This window comes from Sceloporus undulatus, chromosome 3 (assembly GCF_019175285.1).
Source record: "Sceloporus undulatus isolate JIND9_A2432 ecotype Alabama chromosome 3, SceUnd_v1.1, whole genome shotgun sequence".
NCBI lineage: Eukaryota > Metazoa > Chordata > Lepidosauria > Squamata > Phrynosomatidae > Sceloporus > Sceloporus undulatus.
The window spans coordinates 193,860,695-193,873,873 of NC_056524.1; the positions used below are offsets into that span (position 1 = coordinate 193,860,695).

Sequence of the window (13,179 nt, forward strand, 5' to 3'; positions counted from 1 at the left end):
AGTGCAGACCATACTGTCTTGTTTTCATTGTGTACAGTATATTTTTTCAATTGTTAGTATTTACTGGATCATTGTGACATGGTTTGGTTTCATTGTGTACCCTAAGGGTGCATCTATACTGTAGAAGTAATGCAGTTTGATGCCACTTTAACTGCCATGGCTCCTGGGACTTTTTGTTTTGTGAGGCACCAACACTCTTTGGCAGAGAAGGCTAAAAGAACTTGTTAAATTATAAATCCCAGGATTACATAGGATGGAGCTACATCAATTAAAATGGCTTCAAACTGCATTATTTGTATACTGTAAATGCACCCTGGATCTTGGAATCTAAATGTTTGCACACTAAAAGCAGAACTTTCAGGGCTTTCCATGCTTTTTTCTATAGGAAAGGAAAGAAGCAGCTACCAAGCAGATAGAATTAAAACAAGAATATGTAGAAGCTTCTTACTATTAGGTTTTGGAGTGAATTTTCTTGGGTCTGCATATTGATATGAACTTACCAAATCTGCATTCTCCAAATCAATATCCCAATGGGAACATAGCTGTCTATTGATAATTTGCACTTAAAATATGCACAAAGATACATATGCACACCTAGCAGCACTCCTCAAACTTTGGTCATCCAGGTGTTTTAGACTTCAACTCCCAGAAGTCCTAGCCAGCCTGGCCAACAGTCAGGAATTCTGGGAGCTGAAGTCTCAAACATCTAGGAGATCAAAGTTTGGGAGCCACTATGGAGTTTATCAAACGGGAGGAATTTCTCTTAAATTCGAATGAAAAGAAAGTGGGGTCAGAATGCATTCACTTAAAGTCGCTAGTTTAGCACAATGACGTGAATGTGCATTGCATTCGAACTGGCTTTCCATTGCCTGAAAATAGCATGCCATTGCCCGAATTTGTGTGTGGCAGTCTATCATGAAATAACATTAAACCCCATGATTGTGTTCAGATTGCCATTGGATTATACTTCCAATTTCCCTCGTCTGATAAACTCCTAAATTAGAGCAATGTACACTCAAAATGTGTCTGTTGAAGAAAAGTGTGCACAAAAGGCAAGTGTTCAGCTATGAAATGCACAAGGGGCAGAAATTATAATACTGCAGAAATTATCTGTGAAAAAAATGGTTGTAAAATGCATATATGGCAGAAGTGCATACAAAATACATACATTAGACAAAAACTTGTGCATATAAAATATGTAGATTAGGGAAAATATCTACAAAAATCCACATGAATTTCTATGTGAATTTCATTTTTTTTTTAAATTTACAAGCATGCATGAGATGGAACTGTCTTTTCAGGGCCGGAAAACTAAAACTAACAGATTCACTTAGCCCAGTTTACTCATCCATAGCTGCAGCATTCTTGACAGTATAATTTCTGTCAATAATAAGAAAAATATAACTTGCCCCATAGGTCATCATGGTTTTAAGAAGCAGTGAGTAAACACAAACTTGTTGAGTTCCTGTCTATTGGTTGCAATTTGGTTTTAGTAAAACTGAGGTTGGATTCTATAAACATTCATAGTAATAGGGTTTTGAATGGATAGCCTTTTGAAAAGAAGGATCTTATGAAAAAAGAACGGTAATAGTGCAGACATCATTATGGGATTCCAAAGACCCATGTGATAGTCGAAAACAATTGTTCTATAGTATATAATTTGAAAAACAAAACAAAAAATTACCAGGATCTGCAGTTGTATTATCCACAGGAGCTATGAAAGAAAGGTAATAGAAGACATAATTTAAAGGGTATCTGTTAAATACATTGTTTTATGAAGGTTGCACTACAGTATATTTCTGGAATGCTCTCTAAATGGTTCTGCCACATGACAAACACTCAAGTAACCCATGCACTTCAAGGAGCTAAGAGTTGGAAAATATCACACCTGGGACTCTTTCCCACTTCTGAATTGTAACATTATGATTCTCCTTTGGCTGGCATGAGCTTATTGAATCCAAGATTTGCCGTTTATGAGGTGAATTCTGATCCAGGACTCTGATCCAGGATAGCATAGGATGTCATAATATTATAATTCTTCAAATGAAAGGGCCCATGGTATCTGAAGACTGGCACTGTTGCTGAGCAATATACCAGGCAGGAACAGATCTAAAAACTGGAAATCACATATTCACAGTAAAAGAATGGAAGGAGACAAAGTCCCATGTGCTGGGTGATGGTCCAAAAGCTTTTATTTCTTAAAAAGCCCAATGCTTTTCAGACATAACACCAATTTACCTGCTTCAGGGACTATTATAAAATAGACAAAAACATATTTACTATAATTGTGGTATTGATAAAACACATAAACCATCTATAAAGATCTAATTGTTTCAGTCCCACAGTTATAGTAAATATATTTTATAATAGCTCCTGAAAAAGGCCAAACGGCAGCCTTTTTGTCCACTTGCTCTTTCCACGCCATGGTATTGCTTTCCTACGTCTGCACATTAATATGCCCCATATTTCCTTCCTTCTTTCATACTAGTAACAGTCATCAATGTTACAGGGTGAAGACAGAAGAAGACAGAACCTCATGATTTTAGGACATAGGTAAACTTCATTATACAGTGGGAGAGTACAGGGAGAGTAAAAAACTGTGGTTTAAGTGGCAGTCACATTTTTATCATAATACCTAATTTGAGTCAGTATTTTTATTTATTAGCTAATCTAGGTTTATTTAAAATGGACTAATAAATATACAGTGAGATATATATATATATATATATATAGAGAGAGAGAGAGAGAGAGAGGTATCCATTGGGGGTTGGTTCCAGATCCCCCTGTGGATACCAAAATGCATAGATGTTCAAGTCCCATTATATATACTGGGGTAGTAAAATGGTGTTCCTTATACTGTATAAAATGGCAAAATCAAGGTTTGCTTTGGAGGGTTTTTTCCCCCTAGGGGGTAATATTTCCAAGCTTGTATGGTTGAATCCATGGATGCAGAATCTGTAGGTACAGAGGGCCAACTGTATTTAGTTAAAAAGGGCAATATTACTGAATCAATAATGGAATATATGTATGTATTATTTGTATTTCACAAAAAACATTAATTACCTGCAGTAGTGGCCACTATGGTCACACCTGGAGAAAGACATGAAATGAGAAGAAAAATAATAATAAATGGAATTACTCACTGTTAACAGTGGAATAAATCTTGCAATACGATTATCACACACTGTAAATGTAGTTGTCTGGAAATCAGTTTGGGAACTATTACACGTAGTGCATGTGCTTTATTCATCTCATGACCCAAGTGGTCTTCCAATTCTGGAATAAGCTGCCCAGTTACATCTATCAGTTCCTCATTTTGTAAACTTTTAGGAAAATATATGATCCATTTCTGTTTAACTCTTACACTTGTACAGTAGTTAGATGTCTTTCTTCCAGAAGTTTTGCTTTTATGATATTTAAATTATCTCTTATTGTTTCTGTAAGCTGCCTTATTGGATAAGAATTTCAGTATTAAAATCAATGAACAGTAAAGTCAACTATTTTCATGGGTAATTATATGTCCTACTGCTACTGTTCACCTATTATTAAGGTAATAGTGCAACTGAAGGCATTTGTTAAGGTACTACAGTCATAGGCCATTGAAGGGCAATTTGACTTAGAACAAATAATAATAATAATAATAATAATAATTTGTTTTATTTATATACCGCTATTCCAAAGATCATAGCGGTGAACAGCAAGTAAGCTAATTTGCCCCCAACAGTCTGGGTACTCATTTTAGCGACCTCGGAAGGATGCAAGCCTGAGTCGAGCTTGGGCCCTTTTGCTGGTCTTGAACTCGCAAACCTTGTGGCTGCAGTACAGGCATTTAGCCACTGCGCCAGATGCACAGATGCACCTCTGGAATCTCAAACAGCCCACATCAGATCATTTTCAAAACAAAACAAAACTATTGAAAATATTGATGTCAACATGCTAGCATTAAAAAAGGATTCACATCGCCCTTTAAAACAATTTCTGCTTTTAAATCAGTCACTTAGGCTAGAGGTGGACAGACTTACAGCTTGTGCCATCTACTTTGTCTCTTACCAGAATCTAGACATGCGCAGAATCAGACATGGTCAAGGGAGTGGAGGAAGTTATTAGCTTGAAAAAGTTACTTTTTGGATTGTAACTACCAGAATCTTATAAGCAGTACAGCCAGTGGCCATGTGTCTGTCTGGTGGTGACAGATGCAAAGCAATGGCCAAGGCAGGATCTATTGAACCACTTCTTCTGCCCTGCTAAGCTTGCATGTACAAGTAAGAATCTAACCCTCAGATTTTACATGATTTATTATACCAAGCTATAAAACTGGATAGCAGAGCTGCACAAAAACCTAGTTAAAGCCAACCAGCTGATACTCACATTTAGCAGGTGAGAAAGACAAGGCCAGATTAGATCAAGGTCAGTTATGCCAGAGATTCTTCAAATGACTGGGATTCAGAAACTCTTGGAAACTTACCACAAGTCACTTGGAGATTTACCAGTAGATCCTGACCTACATTCTGCACAGCTCTGATTGGACCTTATAGAATCCTAGAGGTGGAAGAGACCACAAGGACCATCCAGTCCAACTCTCTGTCATACAGAAATGCACAATCAAAGCTCTCCCAACAGATGACTATCCAGGCTCTGCTTAAAAACCTCCAAAGAAGGAGACACATTAATAATTGGTAATCCAGGAATACCTGAGCAGATGACTCCAGCATCTTCTCTGTGGTTACAATTGTGGATTCCCCAGCCTCTATGAGAGCACTGTTCCAAGCTGAGTGCATTCCTAGGACAGGATAAATCATCCAGAAAAATGAGACCTGATCCCTGGCCAAAATGAGCTTTTCCTACTGCTGAGAGAGCATATCCACATCCAAGCTGCCTGCATACAACATGGGCATTATTGATGTCCCATTCATCATCACAGACAGTCCCCCACTTTCCATTGTGAAAAATCTCAAGCCGCCCCTCGCATCTGTTTCTTCCATTGACAAGCTGCAGTGCTCCTTCTTAGAGAAACAAAGGAGAAACATTGGTCAGTACTGATAAATCAAGCCATTAGAAAACACAAGAGTATTTTAGGATTTAGGGACATGACATGTGGAAGAAAAGACATTTCTTACCTGCTGGAGTTTCTTGAGGCGTTTCTTGGGAAGGAAGAAGGGAAGGGGGAAAAAAGGAAATTAAATAGAAGAGTACAGTAAATATACTTTGAATGAAACCAAAATTATGCTGTCCAGTTTCCACTGCAACTGCTATAAATACCACTGTTGGAATTGATACTATTTAAAATCTACCAGAAGATGCTCCTTATTCTTTTTAAGAAACTGGGCTTCTCTATGACTATCATAATTAGTTTTTGCATTGCAATGGTTTATAAAAAGGGGAAGATCAATACGGAGTTTTATTCAAATTCTGCTTAGTTACAATGGAATTTTGTTTTCATCCTTAGCAGGCTAAATACAGGCTGCCCCGCTGCGGGGCAGGCCTTTTTGCCGAAGAATCGACAAAAAACTACAAGCCCCAGAATGCTCTGGGGCTTGCCCGGCTCCCTTTCGGTGCGCGGGGCGGAAGGGGCGGCCCTTCCGCCCCGCGACGCTCTGGGAGCCGGACTTTGTGGTGTGGGGCTTCCGGTCCTCCAGGGCAGCTAATTGGTTGGGCTGCCCTGGGGGAGGAGCCCCGCACTGCACGTTGGAGGGGGCGGGGCCTATGCCTTTATAAGGCCGCGTTGTCGGCCCTGTCCCCTCAGTCGGCGCTTGGCTTCGCACGGAGCGGAGCCAAATAGGAAGGGAGGAAGACTGGAGTAGCTTCCCCCCGCCCACCCACCGCTGTCTTGTGGGTTTTTTGTCACAACTTTGGGCGGCAGCATAGGCCAGGATCGGCACGGTGTAGGTACCAGGGCCGTGGTGCTCTGGTCTGGGAGTCACTAGGTACCCGGGGGCGAATTGGGCAGGCGTATGGCCATTGCGGGGGCCATAACGCGGGTGCGCCTCCCGGTGACTAGGGGCTTAGTGAATATGTGAACGCATGGCATGGTGTGCGGTCAATTTGTGTTCCTTAGCCCCTAGGTCATCCCAAGCGCCTGGTGGGTGCCAGGTTGGTTAATCAGACAACATCGGGTTGTTTGAGTTCGCAGATCCTGACCTTATGCTTTGGGCCAACCCATACCAATGGCTTCCTAATAAAGTTGTGGCCTTTCTTCCAAATTGGTGTTGTGTGGTTTTTTGCAGAAGCATCTAAGGCAATATGGCTAGACATCAAGGACTAGATATTGCATGAGAAAGAGGAATGGCTGGAATATCCTCACAATTTGTGTCATGCATAGAGAGTTTGCTAAATAGCTCATGAAATAAGGTTATTTCCCCTATAACACCAGGGGTGTAGCTGGTGGGGGAGGCAAATGAGGCCACTGCTTCCCCAAGTAAGTATTCTGCCCCCTAATAAGTTTTCATTAAGTTTCCAGATTTCTAGCATTGCAGTAACTTAAAACTTCAGTTCAACTCTTTGAAATATTGCTAAATACATCCAAGGGAAAGGGGCAGGCAAAGTGACCATGGGAATGCAAACATTGAGGTTGTGCAGATTCTCCTAAAGGGAGGCCTCCAGCTGTGCTGGATCAGGGCTGCAGCAACTGCATGCCGTGGCCCCACCCTGGCCTTTCCAGGTCGCAGAAAGGAGCCACAAAAGGTAGCTCCTTTTTGCACCCTGGAAAGAGCATAATAGCCATGGAGCTGCAGTTTTATGGTGCTCCTTTGGTACTGTGTTGTGTAAATGCAGTGCCAGATGAGCGCTGTGATGCTGTGCACCATGTGTAGCAGCACATGGTGTCATGCCATAATGGGGGTGGAGCTGGGGCATATGTCATATGGACGCCACACCCCGACTCCAGCCACAGGCCAGCCTTAATGGCTGGTCTGCACCGCCTCATAACAAATATCTGATTTGTAGGTATGAATTATTTACAGTGTCTTTCTCTCTGCAGTGCTTGGGGACGGAAGGAAAATTTCATTCCTGTAATAGAATTCCTACTTGGGAAGCAATTTTTTCATTCTCTCCCTGCCTCTCCACCCACTTCTGGCACACAGCTATGCTACATTCTAAGTGCATTAATGTCAAATGGATTTATAATTCATTAGTCAAAGAATACCTGCACAGATGACACCAGCATGTTCACTGCGGAGACAGTTATGTATTCCCCAACCTCTATGGGAGCACTGATGTATGCTGGACTCATCTCCTCTGCAGGATACATCATCCATCCAAATTATGCCTGGACCCTCTCCAAATTGAGCATTTCCTGGTGCTGAGACAGCTTCTCCACATCCAAGCTGCTGGCAAACAACTCGTGCCTCATTCATGTCCCATTCATCATCACAGACCGCCCCCCATCTTCCTCTGTAAAATACTTCCAGTCGTCCTTCACACCTGTTGCTTCCATTGACTAGTTTCACAACCCCTTCTTAGAAAAACAAAAACAAAAAAAAAAAGCATTGGTTGGCACTGGCACATCACAGTTTATACACAGCCCTAACATCAACATGTGGTATGGTGGAGAAACTTTTGGGGAGCATGAGTCACAGGAACTATCATCCTCATATTATAAAGTTATTTAAGTTGGACCCTGACATTCATAAAATATGTCTTGGGCAAAACAGCTGCCATCTTTATTGCCCCATAATGCCTCTGGGTACTATTCTTAGATATAGGATCCAGAGACATCCTGAATAATGAAAATGGTGACAGCTGCAGCCTCTCCAACCATCACTTTTCTTTTTAGCATTTCACTGAGTGCTACAGTCCACCCTTCCTGCTGCCCAGCTGATCAAGCTTACTGAAGACCAGTTGTTGAGTGGGGACTTGGCTCTCAGCCCAGCACTCAGGGGAGAGACACTAGATGATTAACTTCAAGAATTGTGTCATGGGTAGAGGAAAGCATAGAAGAAGGTCCAGAGGGTAGTTTAATCCCCTTAAACCAGGCACCAGCCCCTGGAACTTTGGGGGCTAATAACTCCATGAGAAATCCGTTCTACAAAGCCTTTGTACTAAGTTTTAGTATCATATACTGTATATTGAAGAATCTGAACTGTTCCTTACCAGCTGAAGAAGTAGTTTTGAAGTGAAAAGGTGGTCCTTGGAAAGAAAGAAGAAAGATTGAGAATTATCATGGGGAAAATAATTCCACTGCAATCAAACTAAACAATTTTGTCTAGAGAAGCTGTTCCATTTATCACAGAAAGAGTTGGCATTGAAAGCATGAGTACCCATTCAATGGATTTAATAGCCAATTTGGATCTATATTACACAAGTCTTCTCTAGAATATTCAGTTTCCTTACTCTGCAGAAAAGGGGATTTTTTTTCACTCCCAACTTCCCAAAGATCCAGCTACCAGGTCCAATGGTAAGAAATTGTCAGAATTGTTCAAACTCTCCACAGGGACAATAGCAGGAGCAGGTAACACACGACCCACGCAGACTTCCCTAACCACTTGTGAAGCTTCAGGACTATCCCTGGACACTCGCCAGCCATTATCAACAGATTTTTGCTTCAAAACAAGGAGAATCATCATTTCTGGAAGCCTTCGGGACTACCCTTGCTTTAAAGCAAAGAAGTATTTTGTGGGGTGTCCACACATGTTGCTCAAAATTGGAAGTGAAAAATTGGTAACTTCCACTTAAATGCAGATTTACACAATTTCATCTCATTACATTTCATTTCTATCCTGCCATTCTCCTTCCATGGGTCCCAAGAAGTAGTACAACAAGGTTAAAAGAAGACAGTGTAAAATCATTCTCAAATACAGAACATTAAAGATAAAAATATAACACTCCTTTCCATCAAAAGACTCTTCATAACCACATCACCATCAAATGCCTACTTAGTTAAGTCTTCACTTGGCAGAAAATTCCACATTTGGGGTAGGAGTATGGCCTGTGGTGGGTCCAGGGGTATATGTTTCAAAATTCATTCGCAGTCCCACTGAAATTTCACATTCCCTGATGAACAGGAGTGCTTTATTATGTATCCCAGTGCCTTATTATGTATCCCATAGTGGTGGTCCATGGACCAGTGTTGTTCAAAAAGCCACTGGCTGCCAGTCCTTGGAGAGTTTCAAGGAAAGAAAGGAACAACCGTATCCAAAGGAAACAAATATGATACTGCTCCTTTGGTAAAACAAATCCATAAACTGCTGGTCCCCCACACCCGATAGCTTGAGAGACACTCATGTAACCCACACAGTTGTAGAGCATGGACTGAGTAAAAGTGTTACAACAAAGAAGCCTGTCAAGGTGTCTTTGCCTCCCATGAAGACAGTAAAAGGACGAATAATGAGTGGTTCTCCAGATGTTGCCAGATAGCAATTCCCAGCAGCCATAGACAGTTTAGCCTGTGTTGAGGGACAATAAGCACTGAAGTCCAACAACAGTCCAACATGTGCCAGGCCAATTGTTATTACAGGCTCCTAATCCTTTCTATATACAAATCAACAACAAGCATACTATAGGCATCACATTCACATTTATGGTCTAAACATTGATAAAAACTTGGCTGAAAGATATATTTTACTGTACATTCACAACTTTTAGGACTTGATTATAAAGTTGATGAGATGCTTCTTACTTGTTGGAGGAGGAGTGTTCTGGACGATTCCTTGAAAAGTGAAGGAAGAAAAACAGAATATAAAGAAAATGGTATAAACAATGGTTTAATGCTTAGCAGAAGATGCTTCTTAACAGGAAATAGATTTCTGGCATAGCTGATTCAAGCACTGAGCAAGAAGGAGGAAGAGTAATACTGCAGTCAATCTAGTTCTTGCTTCTCTTTGAGATTTTGTTTTAATCCTTTGCCACAAAGCCTGCACTTTGTGGCGCCAACATCTAGTCAGCCTTTTCTGTCCCTTCCCCACTACCATTTTGCTTAACATTGATCAACTTGCCCAAACATTCTGTGAAATCAAAAATTTGCTCACCCTGATGGGACATTTTGGATGGTCCTAATAAAGGTACGGCCTACATAGATTTAGAGTCTTCTCTAATGGATCAATAAGCGTTTCTCTACTTTATATGTCTTGAAGAAACCTTCAAAAAGTTAGAGCATCCCTTTTCATTGACAGTGAAAACTTATCAATAAGCTCACAATTGCACTGCTATCCCCTTATTTCTCAGGTATGAAATATTGCTGCCATGGCAGTTCCAATATTGGTAATCATGGAGTGCCAGTTTCTACTCCTCTCTACCCCTTTCCACTCCCCCTCACTATTCCAAAACAGGCTGGGTTTTTTTAAAAAAATAATAATAATTTTCTTATCTTTTTAACTTAAATCATATTAGCACAGCTCCAGAATTGCATTAATTAAAATTAAAATTAATTAAAATTAATTAAAATTAACAAATTAATTGAATTAATTAAAATTAAAACACCCCAAAGGCATGCTAGGTAGGACATAGGGCAGGAAGGCAGGGTTAAGGAGGAATGTAGAAGAGAACACAAGGGACCATTAATGGCAGAAATAATCCCAGCCATGTTATTGTGAAGATGTGCAATAACAAATGCTTCCAAACTGGTATGTTTGCATTTTTATCCATTAACATGATTGCATCAAGAATGAGGCTTGTATGATAATGTCCTTACAATACACACTTATAAATATCTACTCAGAAATAAATGTAACTGATTTCACTGGAATTTACTCTCAGGTAAGTGGGTATAGAATCTAGCTTTAAATCAAATTAATAATGGATCTATCATGTAGTAAGTCAAGAGTACCTGAGCAGACAACACCAGCATCTTCTCTATGGATGCAATTGTGTACTCCCCAGCCTCTGTGAGAGCACTGTTCCAGGTTAAGTTCATTCCCAGTGCAGGTCATATCATCCAGAAAAATAGGGCCTGAGCCATAACCAAACTGAGCTTTTCCGACTGCTGCAATTGCATTTCCACATCCAGCCTGCCTGCACGCAACATGAGCGTCGTTCATGTCCCACTCATCATCACAGACTGTCCCCCACTTTCCATTGTGAAACACTTCAATCCGTCCCTCACATCTGTTTCTTCCATTGACAAATTGCAATGCTCCATCTTAGAAAGTCAAGAGAGAAACATTTGGTTGGTACTGGTAAACCAACCTATCCCAGATCAAATTATACATCAGGGTCAGTTCTCTAATAATAAATCTATTTTTCAATGCTTGGATTTCCAGAAGTATGAGTTATTATTACATTAAGAAGACAAAGAAGCACATGAAGATGAAATGTCACTTACCAGTTAAAGTAGTAGTTTTCACATCCAAGGTTGGATCTTGGGAAAAATAAAGGCAAAGTAAAAGTGAGACTAGTAGAAATAATGTATAAAATACAATTCCGTTGCAATCAAAACAGAACTGAACATTGAAATGATGTAATTTAACACATCATTATTGATTAAAAGTATCTTTATTAGCAAAATATGTATAATTTATGAACAAAAGAACTGATACTGAAATCAGCACTCAACATGTGAAAATAGTTATGTGTATAATATTGCATAAAGAAAAAAGACTCGATAATATGAAAAGAGGTGCTGGGAGCAAAAACTGGGGGAAAGTGTGTCATACATACACATACCTTGCTCATGCGGCACTTCCTATCTACAATACCATGTATAAAAATTGCAATAAAAAGCTGTGAACTGACTTTTGGATTTTATTAAGATTTTTTTGTCCATCATAAAAGAACACGACAGGTCCTCATTTACCTTTAGTTGGGATCTCAGTGTGACTAAAATGACTAAATTCAGGCTATTGTACTTTGGACACATCATGGTGTAATATGATTCATTGGAAGAGATTACAGTGGTACCTCGGGTTACGAAATTAATTCGTTCCGCGGCTAATTTCGTAACCCGAAAAACCTTCGTAAGCCGAATTGCCATAGGCGCTAATGGAAAAAATAGCTCTCTGCTGCCCTCCGGTGGCGGCCTTTCCATTTAAAACAGCGCCGGGGTTTTTTCGTAACCCGAAAAAACCTTCGTAAGCCGAAACAATAAATCCCTATGGGATTTTTTCGTATCCCGAAAAATTCGTAAGCTGGGTAATTCGTATCCCGGGGTACCACTGTATAGAGTTTGGTAACATGGAAGGTGTTAGAAAAAGAGAAAGATCACATTACAGATGGATTGACTTAAATAAAGAAAGCTGCAGCTCTGAATTTTTAAGAGCTGAGAAGTCTGCTGGTGACTGAGGATCTTGGATGTCTCTCATAAATAAGATTGCCATAAATCAAAGTCATATTGGCAGTACAAAAACAATACATCTCTGTACATGAATTAGGCCAAAGAATTGCATTCAAAGAAATGAAGTGTCCTTACTTGTTGTGACCATAGTCTTTGGAGGAACTTCACGATAGACTGCGTAAAATCCTCTATCATTGAAACTAGAATCACTTGCAAATACAACTCGCATTCTGTTTGAAGAGGAGACATATAATTTTTTTGTCTTGTAACATGTCTTCTCAAGTGAAGGGGCTGTTGAGGAAATGCCATCAAAAATTTCTACAAAATCAAAAATGCAGCGGCTCGTAATTTCCAGTCTGTGGAAGGAAAGGAAAGTTTAAAGAGTTAAGAAATGCTGGATATTTTTGAAACATTTTGAATGTATTTTGAAATGCAGCTATTCATAAAAGGTTAGGCAAAGCCCAAAAGAGCTATTCAGAATGCCATTTCTGAGCACCCCCTTTTTTTAAAAAATCTGGCTTACTTTTGATTTAATAAAAAATATCTCCAGGGCATTATGCAGCCTGGGGCAGGCAGAAACATAGCAAACTTTCCCCCTGGATCCTCTAAGAGAGGGATGCCATTTTGGTTAAATAATGGGAGAAGGAGCAGTTTAATTTTTTAAAAAGGAAAGTCAGTGGGTGGCGATGGCGGTGGACAGAACTGAGATCCTACAAGAGGCCAAGCCCCAGAAGTTGCCCAGACCTGGGGCAAACAATGGGGCTTGTGGCTACATGCCCAGGTCAGTCAACATTTGCAGAGCCCTGCTATACACTTGTGAGATGAAGGAAGTGTCTTTATTGCTCCCCCTTCAAGAACATGGAAATAATTTATTAAAACTGGATTTGCTACCCCAATGTTTTAAACAACCAAAATAAAATGCATTATCCAACAACTTAAAAATGTTGAAAAATGAAAAGATTGAGAAGACAGCAATC

The 13,179-nt window shown here is 40.1% G+C and overlaps 2 protein-coding genes across 2 annotated transcripts in view; both read right to left on the reverse strand.

Moving 5' to 3' along the window:
- LOC121925796 (deleted in malignant brain tumors 1 protein-like) overlaps nucleotides 1–1,709 on the reverse strand; it is a 6,316-nt gene extending 4,607 nt beyond the window's left edge. The window contains exon 1 of the mRNA XM_042458374.1: nucleotides 1,685–1,709. The gene's annotated coding sequence lies outside the window, so the exon portion shown is untranslated. The remainder of the gene's footprint in view (nucleotides 1–1,684) is intronic.
- Nucleotides 1,710–3,084: 1,375 nt separating this feature from the next.
- DMBT1 (deleted in malignant brain tumors 1) overlaps nucleotides 3,085–13,179 on the reverse strand; it is a 62,393-nt gene continuing 52,298 nt past the window's right edge. The window contains 5 exon segments of the mRNA XM_042458483.1: nucleotides 3,085–3,090; nucleotides 4,885–5,003; nucleotides 5,118–5,141; nucleotides 7,142–7,450; nucleotides 10,760–11,118. Of these exon segments, the coding sequence (XP_042314417.1) occupies nucleotides 3,085–3,090; nucleotides 4,885–5,003; nucleotides 5,118–5,141; nucleotides 7,142–7,450; nucleotides 10,760–11,118 (817 nt within the window).